This window comes from Trichosurus vulpecula, chromosome 3 (genome assembly GCF_011100635.1).
Source record: "Trichosurus vulpecula isolate mTriVul1 chromosome 3, mTriVul1.pri, whole genome shotgun sequence".
Classification (NCBI taxonomy): Eukaryota; Metazoa; Chordata; class Mammalia; order Diprotodontia; family Phalangeridae; genus Trichosurus; species Trichosurus vulpecula.
In genome coordinates this window covers 174,784,695-174,810,468 of record NC_050575.1, presented here as the reverse complement: position 1 = coordinate 174,810,468, position 25,774 = coordinate 174,784,695, and the positions used below count along the sequence as shown (strand labels likewise).

The window sequence follows — 25,774 nt, the reverse complement described above, 5'->3', positions numbered from 1 at the left end:
AAGCTAGTCTACTCTCTGGGAAGAATTCTAGAATTAAGTTCAGAGTCAGAGTTACAGAACAAGAGGCTACTTTTTCAAATTATGTAGTAATTTCTTAGGTAAAATAGTCAATGCTATCTAGAACATTGTACCAAAAACCCCAATGGAAGCTTTAGTGAGCAATACTTAATATTTTTTAAATTTAATATTTTTCAACCAAAGAGACGCTTAACAAAACTGCTACCATGGCTTTTTCATCAATATACCATTTACGGAACATACAGAATGAGCTATGTCCTATCCAGAGCTATTCAGGATGTGTAAGGCAGCAAGAATAGAGTCAATGTCATTATACTGCAGACTTTATAACTTCTGTATTCTCATTCACCTTTCCAAAGGAAATTATTGCTGTCTTAGAGTCACATCTGGCTTATATAATTTCAATTTGGTGATAGTTATACAATTGTACAGCACAGCACCTCCTAGCATGACAATACAACCAAGTTTAAATAAAAATGAGACTAGAAAGGCTGAAAGTTCCTGGAGGGAAAGAACTATGCCTCACCTTTATCTTGTAAACTTCCATAGCACCTAGGACACACAGAATATTACAAGATTTTTAACTGTAAGGTACTTATGTAATTCAACCTGCTCATTTTAAAGATAAGGCATTGGGAGATGAAATTTCCTGCCCAAGTACACAAAAGCTAGTTAACAGTCAGGGCAGGAGTTTGAACCCATGCTCTCTGACTCCAAATCCTGCAATTTTCCACTGCTACTATGCTGCCTTGGGCATTCAATGGATAGTCATATAAATATCTTCCAATAAAAACTGCCACAACACTATTTTTTTAGAAAAAGAGCAATGTTTTAGTTTTTAAAACATTGTATCAGTAATAGCTGCTACTCTTAGTTCTGGTTTCTTATATTTGTGATAGTATGTCAGGTCGTCTCAAAAACAATATTTTAAAACTGATTCTTAAAAAACTGAAACAAAACAAAAATCGAATCTGGTCACATTGTCTATTAATATATAAATGCAAATTCTCAGAAATCGGGGGGGGGGGGGGGGGGGGGTAGGGGAGCAGTGACAGGCACAGAGCACTGAAAGGGCCCAAAAGCCAGAACTAATTCAATCTGACCACTACTTAATTTTCTTTAAACTTAGCACCATCCTTTGAAACTCATCTCAATGAAGACTGACCCTTAATTTCTGTATGTCCAGCACACACCATAGTGCCAGGCAGACAGTGGGTGCTTAATAAATGCTTGCTGAATTAAACAGAATTTCTTTTTCCTTACTTCAGGGCCTTTAGTGAGTTTCAAAAAACAGCAGGAGTGGGGGGGGGGGGGGGGCTAGGAGAAAGAAATGAGATCTATTACGGCTCCTAAAACTCTGCAATCAGTTACTTAACAAACATTTATTAAGTGCTACTGTGTGCCAAGAACTTTGCTAAGCCTTAGGGATACAAATCATAAACAAATGGGGAAACAACATACAGTAACTGCAAACCACGTACCGTATAAACTGGAAATAACAGAAAGAAGTCACTAGAATTAAGAGAAATTGGGAAAGGTTTCCCGTAGAAATTGGGACATGAAGGAAGCCAGGAGGTAGGGATGAGGGGGGAAAGCATTCTACGCTGAGGGACAGCTGGTGAAAAATGCCCGGAGTCTGGAGATGAGTGTTTTATCCAAGGAACTGCCAGGCGGCCAGTGTCACTGATCAAAGGGTCTGTGGAAGAGTGTGAGGTGTGCAGATGGCGGGCAGGCGAGGACCTGGGCTCCAATTCTGATTGTACCCCCTCGCCGGGGGTGTGACCTTGGGCAGGTCGCGTCATCCCCCTCTGCCAGCATGTTCCTTCAGTCGAGGAGTTGAACTGGTTTAACTCCTATGAGACTTAACAAACCGAATGGGTTCTTCCCGCTTAAAGCCCCGGGAAACCTGGGATCCGGGTGAGCTCATCCATCAATTCTTTCTAACTCTAAATCCCATGATCCCTCCAGCTTGGACTTGGTGTTACCAGCCCCCCAAACTCCCAACCCGGCTTCCTGCCCCCTCCCTCCCACTCCCATAAAGAACTGCACAGAAGAAAAAAGGAAAAGAAAAGAGAATGCTCCGCTCCCCCCACAGTAAGAGAAGGGGGGCAGAGGGCTCCTTTTAGCCCCAGACCTACGAGGATCCCCCACCCCGGGGCAGCGGCGCTCAGCACTGACTGCCAGGTGCCCCGGGACCCCCGAGGTTGGCGAGGGTAGTGGGAACGCAGGGGCTTCCGGGGCTCTGAGCCAGGGGGCAACCCTTCCCCCGGCCTCACTTACTGTTGTACTGCACCCCTTTGGCGAACCTCCTCTGCAGCGCCTGGTTCATGGACTGCAGCCCCGCGGGGATGTTCTTGTCCCGGCCCGGAGCCTGGTCCGACCCCACCAGCTTTTTGAGAGCGGAAAACATCTTCCTCCGCTCCCCAGCTCCGCGCCTCCCTCCCTGCAGCGGTCCCGGAGGAATCAGAGGGCTCCCCGGCGTCCTCAGTCAGGGAGGGGCGAGATCCGGGCTGGCGCGAGCGGGACCATGCCCGGGGAAGGGAGACGGAGGGCGAGTCTGGGGGGCAGTTGGGGGGTGGCCTCTCCCCGTCCCCCTCCCCCTGGGCAGAGCCCCAGCTGGCTCCCTTCTTAAGGCCGGGGGCGGAGGAAGCAGGGTGGTCTGTCGGCCTCTAGTTCTCCGCAGCTCGGCTCGAGATCGTCGCGGGCTAGCCCCCGCCTCGGCTTCCTCCCTGGCTTCAGGCCGGGTCTCCAGGGGTCCTCACAGGACGTGGCACAGCTTCCGCGGCCTTCGGCACCGCTGCCAACAGCTCGCCTGCGTCGCCATCTTGGACTAGCTCGGGCAGAGGGGGAGGAGGGAGGCCAGAGGAGAACCTCGCGGGGCTTCGCCTCGGCTACGGGGGCCCATATGGGACACGGCAATGTGGGCGGAGCCAGTGCGGGGAGAAACAGAGTCCCCCACCTTACGAAGCTGGCGGGGGTGGGGTGGGGTGGGGCGGAGAGAAGGGGCAAGGGCAGAATGGAAATCTGAATTATCCTGTTGAGTCCCCTCCCCCCCCCACACATTATTCCCAGAGACCCCCACTTCTCCAGATACCTCACTCACCTTCAGACATCCCTCACTCCATCTTGATGATGATGACAATGACAGCTAGGTATTAAGGCTTGCAAAGGGCTTTACAAACACATCTCATTTGATCCTTGTAACAACCCTGGGAGGTAGTTCATTTTATTATTCCCAATTTACGGGCGAGGAAACTGAGGCAGAGATGTAAAATGACTTGCCCAAGGGCTGGGGGCAGGGGGAGCAGTTGGGAGGGGGTGTCTCTCCCTGTCCCCCTCCCCCAGGAAGGTAATAATGGCAGATACACAGGATTTAAAGCCAGGCGAGTCTTTGACTGAAGATCTAGCATGTTTTACACTACAACAGGCTGTACTCTGCACCCCCAAGACCTCGTCTCTCAGATCCGGGTTACGATGTACCAGGAGACCATGTTGTCTCATGATTTGCAATTATATAGAGTTGCTGTATTTGCCTCTGGAGAATGAGAGTATTAATAAGATGGCCTTAAATGGTTGTGACCAGTTTAGGATTTTTAAAAGCATTGAATACTCTCCTGAGGACCATCCAGCTACTCCCTTGTATTCAGTTGTGGTCCCAGGTTATTGTCTGTTCAATGTATAGTTCTGGAAGGATGAATTAAGCAGGCTGTCTGTGACAAGAGACAGCATGGTACAGTGGAAGAGTGTTGGATTTAGAACCAAGATGACCTGGTTTCAAATGCTAGCTCTCACACTCACTCACTAACAGCATAACCATAGTCAAATCATTTAAGCTCTTTGGACTTTAGTTTGCTCATCTATGAAATGGGAGAGGGAGAGGAAGAGGGTATTTGAATTAAATGATCTCATAGGTTTATAGATTTAGAGAGACAGAAGGAGATGATCTCTAAATCTTAAACCTATGAGTAATTCTAGATTTAGAATTAGAACTGGAAGGACCCTGAGAAGTTGAGATAAGGAAAAAGGTTCAGAAAATTTAAGTGATTTGCCCAAAGTAGGGAGTAAGTGGTAGAGCCAGGATTCAAACCCAAGTCATCTGACTCCAGATGCCCTTTTGTTGTATCAGAGGCCCCCACCTCACATGAAGGCACACTTTGGGGAACTTCACTTATCTGGTTTGTGCCAGTGGAACCTGAGAACTTCAGTATCTAGCATTTTCCCAGGTTTGGCCATCAGCTTTCCTTCCCACTCGGACTAACATGGCTTCAAAAAAAAAAAAAAATAGAGCAGCTTTGTTTATAAAGGGCTCAAAAAAGACAAATTTGAGTTCACAGAGACAGGCAGCTAGCTGGCACAGTATATAATGTACTGCCCTTGGAGTTAGGAAGACCTGAGGTCAGATGCTGCCTCAGACATTTGCTTAGCTATGGGATCCCAAGTCACTTAAATGCTACCCATTGATTTTACAAGCCTCTTTCTCTTTGCCCGGGGAGGCCTTATACCTATGGGGAAGGACTTGTTTTGGTCCCCACTACAAATGGATGGTATCATCTGGCAATATGCATTCTTTATCCATTTAGATTTTCCTGAATTAAGGAGTAAGGTAACGAGGTAGTCATTAAAATGATTACTGAAAGTCCCTGATAAGAAGTGGCAGAGTAGCGAGTTGAACCCAGGCAGTCTAATCTCAATGCTTTCTTACTGCAACATGTAATTCATGTAATGCGACCCCCATATATAATAGAGGAGGAAACTATAAAGACCCAGAGAGACTTCTCCAAGGTCACTCTCAAAACTTCCCCCACCTCTCAATCCAATTAGCTGTCAACTCTGTTGATTCTACCTGTCATAGCTCCCCAGCATGCCTGGTCCTCTCCTCTGACACTGCCACTCCCTTGGTGAAAGCTCCTATCATATTGCTCCTAGGCTACAATAGCCTTCCAATGGGACTCACTACCTCAAGTCTCTCCCCACTCCAGTCTATCCTCTACTCAGCTGTCAAAGTGATCATCCCAAAGCACAGGTCTGGCCATGTTAACCCCTCCCCCACCCTCACTCACTCCACTCAATAAATTCAGTGGCTCCCTATCAAATAGAAATTTTGAAAAAACTCCAAATCTGTGCTTGGCTTCTGAAGCCCTTTATGACGTGTCTGTTTCCTATCTTCCTAGTCTTCTTATCCCTTATTCCCCTCTATGTTCTCCATGATCCATTGATACTGGCTTTCTTTCTTTTGTTTGCCTATGATGCTCCATTTCCTGACTGGGCATTTTTGCAGGGTGCCTCCCATGCCTGAAATGTCTCCCTTCTTACCTCCACTTCCTGGTGGCCTTGGCTTCCTTTAAGTCTCAGCTAAAATCCCACCTTCTACAACCAGTTTTTTCTTCATACCCTTCTCTCTGTTGATTATCTCCAATTTATCCTCTGTATGCCTTGTCTGTACCTAGTTGTTTGCATGCATCCATTAGACTGTGAGCTCAAGGGCAAGGACTACCTTTTGCCTTTTTTTGTGTCCCTAGTATATAGCACATCGCCAGGCAGATAATATTTGACAGGCTGATGACAGATGAGTTAGTGGCAGAGCCAGAAAGACATCCCAGGTGTCCCAGTTCCCACATCCAACTCTCTTTTTGCTTTCCTGTGCTGCCTTCAACTCTCCCTTCCTGTTAAGTGGAGCTGACAGCAGGGAATAGGGGTTGATACCCTCACTCTCCTATGATGATAATCCCCATTCAAGTCCCATCTTTCCCTACCCAGGTGCCGCTGCATGGACAGGAATGGCTTGTGCTATATTCAGTTCTGGAAAAAAATTTTATTTGTGTAATAAACTGACCATGGAAGTAGGCAGTCCATTGTGAGCTGGAAAGTTTGACATGTAGGGCCTTGTGGGGTTAAGGAAAGGATCAAGACTAAAGGAGGAACCATTATTTCTTCTTTTGTTTCTTGGCATTTCTGAGTTTAGTGTCAATCAGATTTTCACTTTGCTTCTTGATCTCATCCCGGGAAGGGACATAGCTATGTTCCACATCAGGAAACTGGAAGGATTCTGGAAAAAAGTATAAGGCAAGAGGAGAATGGAGGAGCTCCTGGGCCCCACTGAGTAGGAGGCCATCAGTGGAGTGTTACCTTCCCACGGTGAAGAGTCACTGGATTTGGCAACCATTGTCATTCTGGGGGAGTGACTTACCAGGAACCCCCAAAATTCACTATATCCCATCTCCCTTTCCTACCCACCAGGACCTTCAGCCTACCTTTATCCACAGTTAAATAGAAAATCAAGGAGGAAATACCTTATAACTAAACCCATACTGCATGTTATTTACATAAACCCTTTGAGATAACCTGTAGCACATGTTCCAGTCCTTTTCCTTATGTTCTACAAGTGTAAATTGTTATTTCTTAATCAGCTGAAGGGTGTGTGGTTGGAGTGGAGATGTGGCAGAAAGGCTCATTTCTGATAATTCAGAGACTAAGAAGAGGTGGGCCAGGTTCTCAGAACACAGATCACCATTATGTGTGGGCAAAGCTGATGGACAATGTGCCAATCCAATTCCATCTTGTCCCATGTACTTCCAGCCCCTCCTCTTTGGGAATGCAGCTCTGAATATCTGGGAATGTTAAGCTGAAGAATTATATGGGGTGTCTAGTACTCTACAGACTTCCCCCAGTCCCATCTGGGACAACTACAAACCTCAGCTACTGAATTCTCCCCAAGTTAAAAACTAGGTCTTACTTCTAATTCCTGCCTCTTATCCCTGTTGCTTAAAGTTTGTCTGTGGGGTTGGGGGAGGGGGAGGGTGGATTTGCCAAAGGCAGGATCACCAGCCTCAGACATTAGGCTGAATGGGTTTTTTCCCCAGATTTATCACCTACGCCATGGTAACTCACCTCTCCCATCATCATCAACATCTTCGAAAGTAACCTTCACGTTATGTGTCTCACTTAGAGTAGTTTCTTCTAGGAAGTCTCTCACTTTCTGGGAGTACTGAAAAGCAGAGGTCTCATAAGATGGACCCAGGGGAAAGGAGCTGGAGGAAAGGGCTGGGAAAGGTGGTACATATAAGAACTTTCTGCCTCTGCCCTCCCTCATTTACCTCTTCGAATATCTCCTCGTATTTCTTGGTTCTTTCTATCAGATACAGTAGCTTCCTCTCACAGTATTGTAGTTTACTGTAGGCATCTTTGCTATCAGCAGGACCAGGGATTCCTTTCTGAAGACAAAGAAATGTCTCTTTTCTTCTCAACTTCCTCCTTTATCTCCTTTCTGCGGGAGCTTCCCCAGGGTCAAAATTTCACACTGGAGGAAGTGTTGGGTGATGGGTCATGTCTTAGTACCTTTTTATACTCCTCTGGGGAGGGACAAGGTAAAAGGTGGTAGGTACCACTGCCTCAGAAAAACTAGGACCTAGGTAGGGTTTGGGGGAGAGGTTTTGGGGGAACTGAACCCTTGACAGCATCAGAAGTAGGGGAGCTATCAAGGAAGACAAAACTGAACTGGAGAAGCTTCAGAAAACAGTACATAAAAGGATTCTTGGAGAGGGAGGGATGGCTAGATGAGGCTTGATTCAAAAGATTAGATTAGGTAATAAGAAGATAAAAACTGAAGAGGAATATAACTGAAAGCTATAAAATCATGGCAGGGATGAGAGGAGTCCTGGCTATTCACCAGAACTAGATCTGGGGTATTTCTTGACTCCCACCCTCACCTTAGAAACTCCATTTTTGGGGGGGAGGGGAGGCAATTGAGGTTAAGTGACTTGCCAAGGGTCACACAGCTAGTAAGTGCCTGAGGCCAGATTTGAACTCAAGTCCTCCTGATTACAGGGCCAGTGCTCATTCCCCACCCCCACCCCCCAGTTTCTAATGACTAGACCTGTGATTTTATCAATGTAGAAAGCTCCCAAGGAAGAACTTTTTCTACCGATACAGGTCAGCATCTTTATGACAATTTATTTTTCTAGAGAGTTGCCTAGGAGCATTAAAGTGGCTTGTTGAGAACCACACAGCTGGCATGTGTCAGAGGAAGCCTTGGACCCAGGGCTTCTTGGCTTTTTTTTTTTTTTGTGGCCAGCTCTGTATCCATTATGCCTTGTTCCACCACCCTCTGCCCCCTTGAAACAGACCATTTTATGACAAATTACAGGCTGTCCTGCTTCACCCACTATAGAATGAACATATGAAACATTCTCCAAGAGTATCCTGGTGGTTGGACTGCTAGTATAAATAGGTTCTGTTGACCTTGTACATTTTTTTTTTTAACAAATGAAGAAACTGAAGCCCAAGCTCACACAGGTGACAAAGCCAGGATTCCAATCTGACCTTTTTTTTTAAATTCCAAATCCAGCACCTTTCCCCAATATATCAAGATAACTTAATTATAGAGACTCAGCAGATAATTAGGGAACTGAAAGGTTTTCTAATCTATAAAGTCACTTCAGGGAGAATGACCATGGCCTCCCCCAAACTGGCTCTCCCTAGATTTGTCAAGCTGAGAGGAGCATGTCTTGTGTTCCTGAGGGAGAGTGAAGAGAGTTGGGCTGAGTTTTGGCCAGAGCAGTGGTACCTCTGAGGGCAATGTGACGCCTATCAGTCGAATGAACAGATTGTCAATGCCCAGCTGGATATTGAGAAGCAGTTGTTCACTCTTCATCATGTTGTGGTTTTCCAGCTGGAGTCTTTCATTCTCCTCTTCTAGCATCTCCTTCATTTTCTCCTCTAGCTTCTTATATCTGTGGGTCCCAGAGCCCAGGAAGAAGCAGGGGAATGCGTACTGAGGCAGGCAGCATGGCTCCTGCCCAGAGTAAAGACAGCCTAGTCCTTGAAACCCCCAACTTAAGTGCCATCGTTGACTCTTCACTTTCCCTCTTCTCTCTCCCACATCTTATCAGTTGCCAAGTCCTGTTGATTCTAATTTTATTTGATCATGTCACTCCCATATTCAACAAACTTTATTGGCTTTTTTTCATCTACAGGACCAAATAGAAAATTCTGTTTGGCTTTTAAAACCTTTATAACCTAGGGCAGCTAGGTGGTACAGTGGACAGGCTGCCAGACCTGAAGTCAGGAAGACCTGAGTTTAAATCTAGCCTCCGACATTTACTTGCCATGTGACCCTGGGCAAATCACTTAAGCCTGTTTGCCTCAGTTTCCTCCTCGTAAAATGAGCTGGAGAATGACATAGCAAATCACTCTAGTATCTTTGCCCGGAAAACCCCAAAAGGGGTCACAAAGAGTCGGATAGGACTGAACAGCAAAAGAATCGCCCCCCCACCACCACCTCCGCCAGAAAACCCAACCGGTCCCTTCCTATCTTACCAATCTTCCTACACCTGACTCCTCTCTACATACTATGAGATCCAGTGACACTACTGCATTTCCTGCCTCTGAGCATTTTCATTGGCTGTCCCCTGTATCCGGACTGCCCTCCCTCTTCCTCCCTGCCTTCTGTCTTCAAGTCTCAGCTGAAGTCCCACCTTTTGGTTCCTCTTCATGCTAGTACCTTCCCTCTATTGATAATCTCCATTTTGTTCTGTATACATCGTGTACATAGTGGCTTCTATGTGGAACTTCTTGAGAGCAGGGGCTGTTTTGTGCCTATCCTCTGTGCCTGGCACATAGTAGGTGCTTAGCAAATGCTTGCTGACTTGACCTGGAACTTGTACTCAGCCCACAGCCCTTTCATGCTTCCTATGGGTACAGTAGAAGCTTCTAGGGGCATGCTAGAACTGTGAGAACTCACTCCTAAATAAGAACCAGGCTTAGGGGAATAAAAAGTCCTAGGCTTAAAAGAACTGTGAGAACTCACTCCTAAATAAGAACCAGGCTTAGGGGAATAAAAAGTCACTAGGGTCAACCCCTTCTGTACCTGTTCACACTTGGGCTCTGATGAAACTTGAGCAGGGCCCGTTCTAGGTCCAACTTCCGCAGGAGGGCCTCGAGCTCCTTCCGCTTCAGTTCATATTCCTTGGTCTGCTGCAACAGGTTTTCCTGTGTGTGTTTCTGGGCCAGGAATCTGCCGGCAATATCCTGTTTGGTATGCAAGGAGAGAAAAGTGGAGGCCTAGCTCTGTACAGGCAAGGGAAGAGGCAGCACAGGTTGGACAGGAACACCAGGAAGGAGCACAAATACAGTCTAGCTTCATAACCCCTTCCCTCGACATTGTTGGAACAACTCCATATTCTCTCAGTTGGCCAATTACTGACGTTTTCAATAAATAGTGCTGGTTGTTAACTGGCAGCCTGATATGAATTTAGTCTAAGTGTAGAGTTAGAGCTAGAAAATTTGGATTTTTACTCCTTCTTCTGACACTTACTGGCTGTATAACCCCTGGACAAGTCATATGGACTCAGGCACCTCTCTGAGACTCTAAGTTACAGAAGAGTGGTCACTTTTCTCACCAAAAGGAAACTGACACCTCACCAGAGATGTCAAACACCTGGCCTGCAGGCCATACCATTCTCCATGCTGCTGGAAAACCAGATTAAAATGTAATTGGAAAATAGTTAACAGAACATATAAAAATATGATAAAATGTTGTTGTTCAGTCATGTCTGACTCTTTGTGACCCCTTTTGGCATTTTCTTGGCAAAGGAATTAGAATAGTTTTCCATGTCCTTCTCTAGCTTATTTTACAGTTGAGGAAACTGAGGCAAACAGGATTTAGTGATTTGCCCAGGGTCACATAGCTAGTATCTGAGGCTGGATTAGAACTCAGGTTTTTCCTGACATCAGGCCTGGCACTCTGTCTACTGTGCAACCTAGCTACTGCAATACAACATATACAATGTCAACTTGTGGGTTTCTAAATCGATCTGTGGCCTGCAAGAATCCTTATTTGGTCCCATTTCTATTTGAATTTGACACCATGACCCAAACTAGTGAAATCAGAGGTCCACTCTTCTCTCGGCTCTTTCCCTCCCAGAAAAGGTATGTGTGTGGGGATGGGGGCGGGGGAAGGGGGAGAAGGATGATGGTGAAAGCGGGGGAAGGGAATGGTTCTTAGGCTTATAGACATAGAATTGGAAGGGGCCTTGGAGGTCATCTGGTCCAAAGGTAAAACTTTCCTTACAATTTGCTTCTGTAATCATGTGTGGAGCCCAGAAGTACTAGAAGCCAGCAGCACAGGTACCCATATATAGAGTTCCTGTAACTTGCCTTGGGCATAGACATTCCTAACTATTTATTTTGCTGGGCAAGATGGGGCCCCTTTTCAGGGTCATCAGAACTCCCCATCACCCCCTGAAATACACTAAGTCCATGGAAGGGGAGTCAAAAGACTCCGTTAGTCATCTTAACGCTATCCCATGCCTGCGTTTCTTTTTGGACATCCAGCTTGCTCGTGGCCTGGGCACAAAGTTGTTTACTTCAGGCTGAACCCTGGGCTGTGACCATGCAGCATTGTGTCAGAATTATAGAATGTTACAGATGGAAGGGACCTTAAGGATCATCTAATCCAGTCCCCTTATCTTATATATGAGGAAAATGAGGGCCAGAAAGGGGAAGTGATGGCCAAGGTCCAACAATTTGTGAATGGCACAGCTAGGCCTTAAACCCAGGTCTCCTGACTTCTGGTTCACTGTTCTTTCTTCTATAATACACTGCTGCTCCATGTGTGGTTCCTAGGACAAGGAGAGCCACCTACTGGCTGTGGTGATGGTGTGTGTGTGTGTGTGTGTGTGTGCTTTCTGTCCTTACTCAAGCTAGCCCACAGAGCTTTTCCATCCTCAGCTTGGTCTATACGAAGTTATGATCATCTCTTCCCTAACTCCAGCCACCTGAGGGCCCCAAGGAAAGAGGAGAAGCAGATCTTACCCAAAGGTGAGAGCACTGTACAGCAGTCTTAACCTTGTCCACTATGTGGGTCACTGTTGCTTGGTACTCAATATCAGACTTGGACACATCTTGCTTTTTTCCTGGAAGGAACAGAATAAAGCCATCATCTAGGGGTGGAGATGGAAGGCAAGGGAGGTATTGAGTCTCCTCCAGAGTGCCTGCCTACTGAGTCTCTGTGTCTCATAAAGTGTTTGAGTCGGAAGAGACGTTGAGGGATTATGTAATCCAGTACCCTCATTTTACAGGTGAAAAAAATGGGGCTCTGGAAGATGACACAATTCCAACATGAACTCTAGTCTCTTGTCCCTTACAAATCCTTCCCTTGACATTGCTGCTTCAGACTCAGGAAAGAGCCACTGGTTTGGGGCTGGGGAGAGGTGGGGACAGAGTGAGGTGTGAGGAGTACTTTAACTCAGTGGCTTGTGGGGTCATCCTCACCTTTTTCATTTTTTTAAAAGAAGCTACTAAATTCTATTTTTTCCCTCACCTTTCTTTCTGGTAAAGCCATGTTAACACAAGCCCCTGGGAAGTTAGAGTTCTATTCAAATGTGTGTATTTGGGGACTCAAGAGACTCATCCCCTAGTCATACCCTGTGAAAGCCATATGACACCAGGGCCTTCAGTGCCACTGTAGCTGCTTGAATGCACACACTGACCAGTAAGTGATAGGATGGGCCAGGCCAGAGGGTAGGGATGCCAGCTCAACTGTGCACCAAGGCTTTGGGGGCTGCTTATAGTCGTCAGCTTATTTAGGATCCTTGATCCTGACAGCAAGAAGAAACTAATTCCCGGGTGTGGTGAAAAAAGAAAGCTTTTCTAACCTTTATGGTTAAAATAATTCAGTTCAGAGAACAGTGGTGTGAGTGAGAGGGGCAAGAAGACAGCAGCTAGCATGATGTGTATGGAGGAATGTAATGGATAGAAAATTGAGACGAGTCAGGTGAGATCCACTGTGAGTTAAGGATGGATTCTGCAGTACCAGGTGCTGTGTAGGCAGCCAGGTAATGTTGTGGATAGTGTTGGACTTGGAGTGAGGGAGGCCTGACTTCAAATTCTGCCTCTGACATTGTGCAAATCTCAACTCAGCCTCTATTTGTAAATTGGGGATAATAATAGCACCTATGTCACAGAGTTGCGAAGTTCAAGTGAGATGATATATGCAGAGCTCTTTGCGTTTAGTGTGAGAGTTCACGAGGTGACCAGTTGTATTCTGTTCTGGGTCCCAGTACCCTTTCCCACAAACAAGTACCACCAACACAAGTACTAGAAGCAGGGAAAAGAAAACTTGACTAGATTCTGTATGACATATACAAACACATGCATATGTATATTTGTAAATATACATATGTTATATATACATATTATATGCATGTATATATGTTTGTATGTGTGTGTTTGCATGACAAGTTTCAGTTCCCAAGGTGGAGGGAACAAACAAAGCTAGAACATGTGATCTGGGCCATAATAACACTAGTAATAGCTCACATTTATACAGGTTTGGAGCTTTGGCAAAGCACACTATGGACAATATCTGATGTGAACAGGCCATCCATCTAAGAGTGGGGCCTGGGGAGTAGGTATTTCCTATCATTCTGTGAGGCCCTGTCCCCTTGGGTTCCTACCCCAGGACTCATACCATGTGAGTTGGTTAGGTGAAGGATGGATTGTCCAGGGAGTCCATACACAAACTCGCTCATTGGGTCTAATGATTGGCCTTCTGGGGCCTGAAGAATTCTTGAAAGTGTAGCCCTGGAATGGGACTATCTGAGAAAACCTTCCCCAGGAAACCAGGCTGGATGCTAGGACTCAAAGAAGCTATTCATTTTTAATTTTTTTTTTTTTACCTTTTAGTGGCTCTGTTGTCATCAAGGTGGAGGAGAATTCCAAGTCTCTCCTGCCCTTTGGAGGTGGGGGTGGAAGGAAACAGAAACATTGATTGTATTAGTCACGGGTGGTCATCTCTTTAGAGGAGGAACTTTGGGCAGAGTATGTGAAGCCTTACCCCCTCTTCCTGATGTGGCAGGAACATGGAAATCTTTCTTCCAAACACTCACCCAATTGGACCCTTTACTCCCTACCTCCAAGGGACTCACCCTCCGGTGCCTGTCACTGGCAGTAGAAAGAATTTTTTCAATCAATTTCTTTTGCTGTGTGAGCTTTTGTTCCCTGGCCCTGCGCTCTGCGAGGAAGGCTGTCTCCATTTCTGTCATGTTCACCTGGGAAGGAATGGTGGGGAGGGGGAATGATGAGTGATTCAGAAACCAATTCTAGCCAAGCTGATTTACCTCTGCCTCATTGCCCCTGGGAGGCCCCACCAGAGTTAACTCAGGCTGACTCACTGTGCGGGTCAGGGCTCTGTGTGATCACAGAAGTGAACAAAACTGAGGTCCCGGATACCTCTTGGGAAGCAACAGCCTTTGCAGGAGGAAGCTGAGGAAGCCAGGACTAGGCTATGACCTCAGAGTGAGGTGTGAGTTGAGAAGGAATCTGGGGCCACATGAGATTGGGGATGTGTGGTCAGGAGGGGCATGAAGATGAGGCTAATGGTTGTATATATAATGGTCATATATCTTCTTTGAACCTCTAAGGTAGGAAGTGGGGAGAAGCAAGTCTCCTGGATTGTTTAACCAATAAGTTGTCCCAAAAGGAGAATCTTAGAGCTAACCCTGGGGGCTCCCTCATCTTTTTCCCTGCAGTGGTTTCAGTTTTCTGACCTTGGCCTCTTCTGTCATCTTTATGGCTTCATGGGTCATTACAGTCATGTCAGAAAGATCCTTCTGGTATAGCAACACCATGCTCTGCAGCTTGTCTAGCTGTGGCGGGTAGAATGCCAGCTCCTGGCGACAGGGACACAGGGAATTTCTTTATGCAACAAACATTTATTAAGGATCTGTATATATCATTCTGTAATACGTTGTACTAGGAGCTGAGAATATGAGGACAGTGAAGGAATGAAAGATAAAGCATTAAGCACTTAGTAAGTGTTAGGTACTCTGCTAAACATACAGACAAGCCTTCACGAAGCTTGCGTTCTAGAGGGGGAGATAATATAGATTGGAGAAAGGTGACAATCCCAGGAATGGAGAATGGAATGACAGAGCAGTCAATCAGCACTACTGTTCTTGAAGCAATAGTAGTGTTGACTTGTTTGCAGCTCCCAAAGAAAGATAAAATGAAGCAAGCCCTACCCTTAAGACACATACGTAAACTACAGGGATACAGTATCTAAACATATAAATAAATGGAAAGTAAATTGAGGAGGGGCAGAAAATAGCAATTACAATTGCAGGGAATGGGGAATGCTAAAAGGGCAGCTTGGTGGTACAGTGGATAGAGCACCGGGACTGGAGTCAGGAAGATCTGAGTTCAAATCCAGCCTCGGACACTTATAAATCATGTGACTCTGGGCAAGTCACTTAACCCCTATTTGCCTCAGTTCCTCATCTGTAAAATGGGGGCATATTGGAGAAGGAAATGGCAAAGTCACTCCAGTATCTTTTCCAAGAAAACCCCTATATGGGGTCCCAGAGAGTCAGACACAACTGAACAGCAGCAGCAGCACTTAATCTGGGACCTGAATGAAGAAAAAGCCTCTTGAGGGACTGGTGAGAGGAAGTGCATGCTGGGTAGGGAGGCTGAGCCTGTGCAAAGAGATATGGGAAATGGAATTCAGAGTTTGGGGAATAGCTAGTGGTCCAGTTTGGTGGGAATGTAGAGTGCATGAAAGGGAGTAATATGAAATGTATGGGAATCTTTAAATGCTATATTTTATCCTAGAGACAATAGGGAATCACTCAAAATTTTTGAGACAGGGAGCAACACGATTCGATTTGTACTTGAGAAAGATTCCTTCAGAGCCTTATGAAAGGGAGAAATTGGAAGTAAGCTACTACAAATACCCAGGAGAGGACTTGTGAAGATTTGAACTAGGGGAATGGACAAATGAGTGTACAGAAGAAGGGCAGACATGAGAGCAGTGTTCTATAAGAAGTATTGATTACTTGAGAACGGATTGGCTGGGGGAAGGCATTAAAAGGTGGAGAAATGTCACTGAAAACTGAGTATGAAATTGCAAAAACTGGGTGACTGGAAGAATGGTGGTGTCTATAATGGAAAGAGGGAAATCTGAGAGGGAAAGATGATGGTTCTGTTTTGTATACATCGAGTTTAAGATGTTGATGGGACACCTAGATGGAGATCTTTCCTTGAAGGAGGTAGTTAGCAGTATGAGACCAGGTCAGCAGAGATTCCAAGTAGATATATCTATATTGGGGTCATTTATATTGGGAAGCAGCAGTGGTGCAGTAGAAAACACACTGGACCTCAGCCAAAATCCCATAATCCTTATTGTGTGACTTCAGGGGCTTTCACTTGACCTTCTTGGCCCTCAGTTTTCTCATCTATAAAAATGAAGTAGGAGGATGGACTAGGTGATCTCTGAGGTCCTTTCTAGTTTTCTATCTCTGATCCTATAACCCTATGAACCCATAGCAGATGAGTATCCCCAAAAAGTAACTTAAGGGAAAGAGTATGTAGAAAGAAGAGGACCCGTGATATTGCCTTCAGGTGGACCCAAGTGTAGGGTGAATGGGACATAGATGGTAATCCAGCAAGGGAGACTGAGAAAGTCTGTGGACCTTCTGTAGATGATCTACAGGTAGGAGCAGAACCAGGAGGTAGCAGTGTCACAGAAGCCGAGAGAGGAGAGGAAGGGGTGGTCAGAGTTGACAGCTACAGAGAGGACAAGTAGGATGAAGACTGAGAAAAGGCCATCAAATTTAGCAGTTAAAAGATCCTTTGAGAGAGAAGTTGCAGGAAAATGATCCTCTCAGAAGTCATATTACAAGGAGGTGGGTAGTGAATGGGAAGTGAGGAAGAGGAGACAGTAGAAGCAGATGACTTTTTCTAGGATTTTTCAAAGAGGAGATGAGACCATAGTATGAAGGAATGACAAGGTTTTTTTGTGTGTTTTTTTTTGGGGGGGTTTAATTTAATTTATTTAATATCTTTAATTTTCAGCATTGATTTTCACAAGAGTTTGAATTACAAATTTTCTCCCCATTTCTACCCTCCCCCCACTCCAAGATGGCATATATTCTTATTGCCCTGTTCCCCAGTCAGCCCTCCCTTCTGTCACCCCACTCCCTTCCCATCCCCTTTACCCATCCTTTCTTGTAGGGCAAGATAAATTTCTATGCCCCATTGCCTGTGCATCTTATTTTCTAGTTGCATGCAAAAACTTTTTTTTTGTTTTTGAACATCTGTTTTTAAAACTTTGAGTTCCAAATTTTCTCCCCTCTTCCCTTCCCACCCACCCTCCCTAAGAAGTCAAGCAATTCAACATAGGCCACATGTATAACCCTTCCACAATACTCATGTTGTGAAAGACTAACTATATTTTGCTCCTTCCTAACGTATCCCCCTTTATCCAATTTTCTCCCTTGACCCTGTCCCTTTTCAAAAGTGTTTGTTTTTGATTACCTCCTCCCCCAACTGCCATCCCTTCTATCATCCCCCCTTTTTTATCTTCTTCCTCCTTCTTTCCTGTGGGGTAAGTAACCCAATTGAGTATGTATGGTATTCCCTCCTCAGGTCAAATCTGATGAGAACAAGATTAACTCATTCCCCCTCACCTGCCTTCTCTTCTCTTCCTACAGAACTGCTTTTTCTTGCCACTTTTATGCGAAATAATTTACCCCATTCTATCTCTCCCTTTCTCCCTCTCTCAATATATTCCTCTTTCATCCCTTAATTTGATTTTATTTCTTTTAGATATCTTCCCTTCATCTTCAACTCACCCTGTGCCCCGCCCTCTCTCTATATATACACATACATATATACATACATAGACACACACATATACATATATATACATACACATATACATATGCATAAGGGAATGACAAGGTTAAGTAGAGGTTTTTTTTATGGTAGGGAACACTTGGGCATATTTGTGGGCACTGGGGAAGGAGAAAATAGATAAAGAATGAAGAGAAGGATGAGGAGAAATGAGCAAAAGGATGAGCTCCTTTTGTTTGGGAAGACAGGAAGGAATGGGATCAGGGGAACAAATAGGAAGATTGCATGTGGGCTTGGTGGCCCCTGTCTACACCTGGATCTGATTCTGATCTAAATGGGGACAGATGTGAGAATTAAGTGGATGGTGTTGGAACATTGGGTTTTTAATAATTTTTATGTTTAATGGGCATGAGGTGGCAAATCCATTGTTTTCCTTTGAATTTCCTTAATTATTAATGGAGAGGCAGATGGCATAATGGATAGAGAAAGCAGGCTTAAGAGGATCAGCCTGAGTTGTTCAAGGTTAACTACTGACACATAGTGATGGTATGACTCTGGGTAATCACTTAACCTCTCAAAGCGTTGAAGAAACTCATCTCTTTAAAATCTTAAGTTGTAGGACAGCTGTAGATCAGCATGGGTAGAGGGAGTTTCCTCAAGACAATACAGATCTCCCTGTATACTGATGAAGTTCCAGGACTCAGGGTCCCTCCACCCCAAATCATTAGTGAGGATGAACAGTTTTCCAAGTGTTTATGTTTCTTCCTTTGTGAATTGACTGTTCATAATTTTTGGCCTTCTGTCCATTGGTGATATGAGTATCCTTCTTATGGACTTAGCTCAATTCCCTACAAATTGTGGAGATCACACAATGAATATATGAATATGAATATTTTCCCATTCTGTTTTTTTAAATCTTTAATTGCTTTCCATTGTGTAATTAAAGATGCATAGAATTAAGACTCATTTCTCTGACAGAGATTTATCTCTACTACATTTGGAATAAGGACATTATTCTGCTTTTTCTACTTTTTTATGATTTATTTTGTACATTTATCTCATTAATCCATTTGGGGTTTTTTGTTATTTGTGGCATGGGGCATGGACCTAAATTTACTTTTCTCTAGGTTAAAAAACAAGTTTTCCAATATCATTCATTGAATAATTTCCTCAATTCTTATACCATTGTAGTATACTAACCTTTTATTTTTATTTCTATTTTTAATAGCCCTTTTCTGTCCAACAGGTATATTTTTCCATTTTTAAAATCCAACATCAGACAGTTTCAACAATTTTAACTCTAATATATTTTGACATCCATGATAGTCCTGACTTTCAAGAAAGACCTTATCATGTCACATAGTTGACTGTATGTTCCGGAAGGCAATTTTACTTTGGCCAGATTTAGGAAATTCTACTCAGCCAGAGATGCACTTAGTGTGAGGTTAACAATGGACTGTGTATGTGATAGGGTGACCAGACTAAAGAGGTAGTGTAGTAGAGTGCCAGACTTGTCAAGAAAACTTGACTTTGACTCCTTCCTAGACATTTACTAGCTATATGACTCTGGGTAAATCACTTAATTTCGGTCTGCCTCAATTTCTCCATCTGTCAAATGAGGAAGCTGAACTCGATAGCATCTATGGTTTCTTCCAGCACCAAATCTATGCTCCTGTGGTCTCATTAGTAGAAGGTAATTTTTTTTTAAGCCACAGCCAACTTAAGAAGACTACCTTCTAAGACTTTAAGAGGTTTACAGAGTGTAGGGGTAGATGATCATCCACAGGAATGAAATTCTGTATTCTGTACTGAAATAAAATCTTAGGATGGAAAGCTTTTCAAAATTTCTATTTTAAACTGGTTGAATAGTGGGAAACTTTCCTCTGTAAGTTGGGAGAGAACCTCTATTGCATGCATTTTACATTTTATATGTATTTTATATTCTGAAATCCTCTTAAAAGAGGAACATTTGTTATGTCCCAGGTCCTTAACAAATGTTCATTGACTTATGCACCTGAATCATATGTATATGCTGGGTGGTAGGAAAAAGCTCAAATCCTGCCTTCTACCGGAGGCCTTTCCTGGTCCCCCCAGCACCTAGTGCTTTCCTCTCTGAAGGGGCTTTCCTCCTGCTCTGTATATAACTTGCATGTACTTACTTGTTGACCTATTGTCTCCTTCATTAGGAGATGAGGTCTTTGAGTGTAGGGGACTGCTTTTAACTCTTTGTACCTGAAGTGCTTAGCACAGTGTCTGGTACATAGTGAGTGCTTAATAAATGCTTTTTAATTGATTGAAAGAGGAGGGAGCATTGGAGAAGCCGGAGAAGAAACTACTGGATTTACATATTTTTCAGTCTTTTTTTTTTCAATGGAGGCAATTTCTCTATTTTGGCCTTTGGTTGGCAGCATGGAAGTCAGAGCTAGAGATCCTTTAGCAGAGGAGAATCCCCTCAGTCGGATGCTGTAATCCTACTATGTCATAGATAGCATTTCACTTTGAATTGGTCCATCCCCCAGGGGCTAGCAACAGTCATTAGGGGTGGTTGAGGCTAAAGTAAGGAAATCATAGGTGGATTCAAATCTGAAATATTGGAAGGCACTTTAGACATGATTTGGTCCAACTCTCTCATTTTACTGAGGAGGAAACTGAGACCTAGAGAGGTTAAATGCCCTGCCTAAGACCACAGAGGTAGTTGAGATTTGAAACCAGGTCTTTTATAAATCCATTGCTTCCTGCTCTCCCCGCCCCAACCCCCGCCCCCCATCCCACCCCACTAAAGAGACTTTGTGTGACTAAACTAACCTGCTTAAAATGCAATATGGAGGGGAATGGAGGTGGGAAAAGGAGGGATGGAACTCACTTTTTTCAGATAATCCAACAGCCGAACGTAGAGTGAATAGATGTTCTGGCTAGTGTCGATCTTGATCATTGTCTTTTCAATATTGTTTTCTAACTGACGGATGATCTGGGCAAGACCAGGAAGTTGAGAGCAGTATGTGTGTTTGTGCGTGCATTTGGTAGGAATTGCTGGAGCACAAAAGGGGTCCCCAGGGGTAGGAAGGTGCTCGAATGGGGCAAGACCAGAGCCATAATTAGGGCAGGGCAGGTAGAGGTTTGCCCCTGGGTGTTAAAATTTAGAAGGTGCTGAATTTAGAGGTCGCTGACAGCACTTGGAGTTCTTCAGCAGCTAGAAACAACAGAGCTTATCACTCAGTGAGAAAATTAGTTAAAAAAGGAAGCTACCAAATGGCGGGTTGGGAGGAATTCCTTCCCAACACCGCTTTCTCTGCCCCTCTTGCCTCCTTGACCCCAGCTTTGGGTTTGTACTCATGCTCTGTAATCTGTCTCCACACAGGGGGTATTTTTCTCCTTTTCTGGGCTTACTTTGGGTGTGGTTCATGGTGTTAGTTCCCTGGGCAAAGCAAGCTCTAGGCAAGGCTCTTTTAGTCCTAAGCCTGAGGCTGGGATCTTGAGTGGTCTCTCTCAGAATTCAGATTTTGGTTATTTTTTTAGGGATGAGGGGAAGTGCTAACATAGTTTCCCATTCTACAGGGCTACCCTCTCACCTGCAACTGCCGCAGCTCTTCTTTGCTACTGTTCTGCTGGTCCAGCAGATTGTCCAGCTCTATTTGCATGTTTTCCAGCATCTCCCCCCGCTGCCGAACGAGGTGCAGCATCACATTGTGAACGTTCACTCGGTCAAAAACATACTTACGCAGCTTTTCCCGGGCTACCTGTGAAGGTATAAGAGAGCTGGGCCAAGGCCATGATGCACAGGAAGGAAGGAGGACATAGGAATGGATACAGGGTAAGATAGAGTGGAGGCACTGGGATGGGGCCCAAGAGTAGTGATGGTGCAAGGATGGAGGCTTGTATGGGGTAATGGGATAGGAATAAGATTGTGTGTTTCAGCTCTGTAAAGCATAGCTCTAAAAGGTTTCCTTTTGGGTTTCTGCTCCAATGACATCACCCGCTACCCTCAATTCTGAGCTCCAAAAGCCAATGGCAAGACTTCAGAGCTTCTATCAGGGACTAGGGAGGTTAGCAACTTCACAATTTCCTTTTGGTCTGAGGTGGGCTGCTTTTGGGGGCCTTTTTGTTCCCAGACATAACCCAGTGGCTTTTGAACTCAGATCTCTTTTGAAATTGTTCCACTTAAGCCCCAAAGAAAGGCCCCTTGGACTATTCTTTGAGAGGGATGGGTAGAACATACTATTTCCACCTTCTATGATTCCTGGCTATGCCTCTTCCCTTAGTTGTTACCTCCACAGTACTTCGGCAGGTAGCCAGCTTCAAAGGTAAGTTCTTTCGGCAGGCCCTGGCAATTGTCCATTCATCATGCTGTAGGGTTGGGTGAAATTTAGCTGAGCAGTTCCAGAATCACAGTTGCTCCTCCCCATATACCCTGATGACCCAAGCTCCAGTCTCAATCCCCAATACAACCCCCACCCAGCAAAATTAATAATTGCACATATTTATATAGTGCTTTAAAGTTTACAAAGCCCTTTCCCCACAGCTACCCTGTGAGGATGGTATTGTGGGTATACTTATCCCCATTTTATGTTTCCTATTTCTGTGAAAGGCATGATCATTCTCCTAGTCTCTTAGGTTTGTAATTTGGGCATTATCCTAGACTCTTGACTCTCACTTACTCCAAACATAAAAATAGTTGTCAAATCTTGCTTTCACTGGCTTCCTTCAAATTGCTGCTAAAATCCTACCTTTTATAGGATGCCTTTTTAATTCAAGTGCCTTCTCTCTGAATTATTTCCAATTTATCCTGTATATAACTTGTTTGCATATTGTCTTTCCCCATTAGGTTGCAAGTTCTTTGAGGCCAGGTATTTTTTTTACCTTTCTTTGTATCCCCGGGGTTTAGCACAGTGCTTGGCACATAGTAGGTGCTTAATATATGTTTTTTGATTGATTGACCCATAAGACTCAGTACCCTCCAAGAGCAGGGAGTGTCTTTCTTTTCATATCAAAGCCTTTCTGTAAGATGGAGTTGGAATAAGTTACTTCTAAGGTTCCTTTCAGCTCTAAATTTCTATGATTCCAAGTCCCCTGAGACCAAGGAACACATTTCTTCTGGAACCAGCACAGTTCTCTTGCCTAAAATCCTGAGCTGGGATGATGTATGGAAGCCTCCTTGGTTTATGGACTCTCCTGATTAGGGAAGTGTGGAACCCTGCCCTACATAATGACCAATGTGTCTCTCCATGTTATGGTTCTCTTGTCCCATACTCTGATTAGTCTATTCTGCAACTCAAATTGTCCCCATTTGGGAGAAGTTTCTTTGGAGAAGTCCTAGGATCATTGATCTAGGTTATAAATCTAGAACTGGAGGGGACCTTAGAGGTCAGCTAGTCCAACCTTTTCTCTTCATTAATTTTATAGTTGAGGAAATGGAGACATGAGGAGGATAAATAACTTGTCCACAGTAGTAAATGTCAAAGGCAGCTCCTTGTCTTTTTCTCCTCCCTCGCCTCTCCACCCCAACCCTCAGTGTAGGGCCAAACTTTTTCCATGAAAGGTGGAGATGGGGTGGAGTAGCTTAGCTACTATGGGGACCACAATGACTTTGGGTCATGGTGCTGAGGGAATCTAGAGAAATAGTTTTTCTTCCTTCCCTTTTAGGGAATGATCTTCTGTCCAGAAAAACCCAGAGCAGAAGAAGGGAGAAAGGTGACTTAGGGTAAAGCCCTAGAGAATCTAGATAATATATGTGTATGTATGTGTGTGTGTGTGTGTGTGTATGTGTATGTGCATGTGTGGTGTGTGTGTCCCAGCCTAAATGGCTGTATTCTACATAAGAACTATGGTCTGGGCTCCTTAATCAATGAGGCTTTAGATCAAGTCCCGTACTCTTTTGGCAATTGTCCAGTCTTGGTAGAAATGACGGATGTTGTTCTGCAGGATGTTAATGACATCCTTGTTCTGGACTGTCTTCTCCTCGAAGGACTTGCTTTGTAGAACTCGGCCTTTTTCTGCGGGTAAATCAGAGGCAACATGGATGGGCACAGGAGTCAAGACATGAGGGGGTAGTTGTCAGAAAATACTGCCAGTGGTACCCTTCTCCAAGGTAGACTCTGTGGGAGACCTCATCTAGCCAATCCCAGTGATGGTCCCCGAGAGTAAAGCCCTGGGGGACACCTCCTAACCTGTCTTCCTACCACACCCTCATTACCCACATGGACCAATGGAGCAATTGAGAGGGAAATGACTTCTTAAAGTTGTTCCCAAATCAATAAATAAGGTATCAGTTTGTATTGTTTCCTGCTTCTCTTAGCCATGATCTCTCTTCACAGAACATAGGGATGTGTCCAAAACAGCATTTATTCCTAAGAGAGTCTTACTGATCCCAACCTGGTAGGAATGGCTCTAGTTGGGAGGGAGTGTAAACGGTGTGGGGAGATGGAGAGACTGGGAGTACACTCTCTAGAGTTCCATGGCTCCTGACAGCTCCCCATGATAGTTTCATCTTTTGCCCTCTTCTCCTTCTCTACTACTATACCTGTCCCCTGATTGCTATTTGGTCGCTCAAATCTCCTATTTGGGGGCCCAACTCAAGTCTTAGGACCTCCCTGGAACCTCCTCCAAGCCCATAGTTTGATCTTTCTCTTTCTGAACTGCCAGAGAACATATGAGTGTCATATTTCAAACTTTGTTATTGACTTGTTCTGTATCATTTTCTACTCATCTGTGTTGTCTTTTTGGAGTCAGCCCTATAAGCCTGACGACCAGACTCTCTCTTCCACTTGTATACCCACAGAGTGCCAAGCACAGGTCTGGGCACACAGTAGGTAGTCTAGACTTGCTGATTGTCTGTTCCCAAGAGCCCTTCACCCATCATGCCAGGGTCAAAGGCCAAATGAATGGGTATGAAGCTTACCCTGGAACTTGATGATGGTCTTTAGCTCCTGGATCTTATCCTTCAGGTTATTTAGATCCTGGACCCTCATGGTGACACTCCTGGGTCCCTCTCAAGTCTTCTTTCCTTCCCCAAAAGGAAGCTCTTGAAGCTCTGGTGTTACCTGCCCACCGTCCTCTTCTCTGCTCGATAGGCTAAGTAGTGTCTCTGATCCGATTGTCTCATTAATTGTGAGCTCAGTGGAGCTCTGTGTGACATGGTATAGGATTCTCAATTCTCATAGAATTCTGGAGTCCTAGACTTGCAATTACTCAACTAGCTGTTTTCTAAGAGTGGCCTAATGGGCCCCTTGGGCATTTATTCTTGGACCAGGTAAAATGAATCTTATGGTAATTAAATAATTATAACATCCCAATATTGAGGTAAGGAGGGAAAATCATCTATTCATTTGATACAGCTGAAAGAACATTGGATTTGGAAACAAAGGACCTAGTTTCAAATCCCTCTTCTTATTACTAGTCTGACTAAAGATGAACCTTTTCACCTTTCTAGGCCTCAATTTCTTCATCTACAGAACAATTCTCTCTAGGGTTCCTTTCAGAGCCAAATTTTATTATCTATTCAGGTTAACTGAACATTTTACTCATGCGGATCTGAATGATAGCCCATAGCCAAGTTAGCAGAGGTTTGGGTCTGGACATGGTTCACTGAATTAGCTAATATCAGGGTGTGTGTGTATGTGTGTGTGTGTGTGTGTGTGTGTGTGTGTGGTGTACTATTCCTAGTTCTTTTCTTTGTCTCATAGGGTGCAACATCTCAGGCCATGGCATTTTGTTTCTTTGTTTTGTATTTACCACGCTCTATTCTGTTACCTGTATATGTGGTTTATCTTCCTATTCAATGGGAAGTTGTATGAGGGCAGGGACTAGGTCTTACTAAGTTTTATATATATATATCTCTCAACACTAAACACTAAACACTTAGCCTATATTAATTCTTTTAATAAGTATATGTTAAAATGCTAGATTTTTGTTCCATGGTGGTCCCCTCTCATCTTCCCCCATTTATATCCTCCTCTAGGAGAACAACCTTTGAAAGTTGAGAAGACCCCCATTAGCACATAGGCCCACTTTACTTTCAGCCCTTTTCAACTCTGGCTTTTTGATACTGGAGGGGCCAAAGCTGGGAGACCTTAGAAGTGGCTGACAAATGAAGAGATAAACTCTAGCGTTTCCTATTTCTCCCCAAAAC

At 44.4% G+C, this 25,774-nt stretch overlaps 2 protein-coding genes across 2 annotated transcripts in view; both read right to left on the bottom strand.

Moving 5' to 3' along the window:
* The window catches only part of RABL6 (RAB, member RAS oncogene family like 6), an 84,624-nt gene extending 81,717 nt beyond the window's left edge, over positions 1 to 2,907 (bottom strand). The window contains exon 1 of the mRNA XM_036750192.1: positions 2,299 to 2,907. Coding sequence (XP_036606087.1) covers positions 2,299 to 2,428 — 130 coding nt within the window. The 5' untranslated portion in view covers positions 2,429 to 2,907. The remainder of the gene's footprint in view (positions 1 to 2,298) is intronic.
* Positions 2,908 to 5,942: 3,035 nt separating this feature from the next.
* CCDC183 (coiled-coil domain containing 183) lies at positions 5,943 to 24,614 on the bottom strand. The gene is made up of 14 exons (XM_036751297.1): positions 24,545 to 24,614; positions 23,518 to 23,639; positions 21,916 to 21,993; positions 21,219 to 21,386; positions 20,513 to 20,617; positions 14,565 to 14,687; positions 13,944 to 14,066; positions 13,695 to 13,749; positions 11,830 to 11,930; positions 9,884 to 10,044; positions 8,582 to 8,747; positions 7,113 to 7,229; positions 6,907 to 7,003; positions 5,943 to 6,064 (listed from the first exon to the last, which is right to left on the bottom strand). The coding sequence occupies exons 1-14, from the start codon at positions 24,612 to 24,614 to the stop codon at positions 5,943 to 5,945; spliced, it is 1,608 nt and encodes a 535-aa protein (XP_036607192.1).
* Positions 24,615 to 25,774: the final 1,160 nt, after the last annotated feature.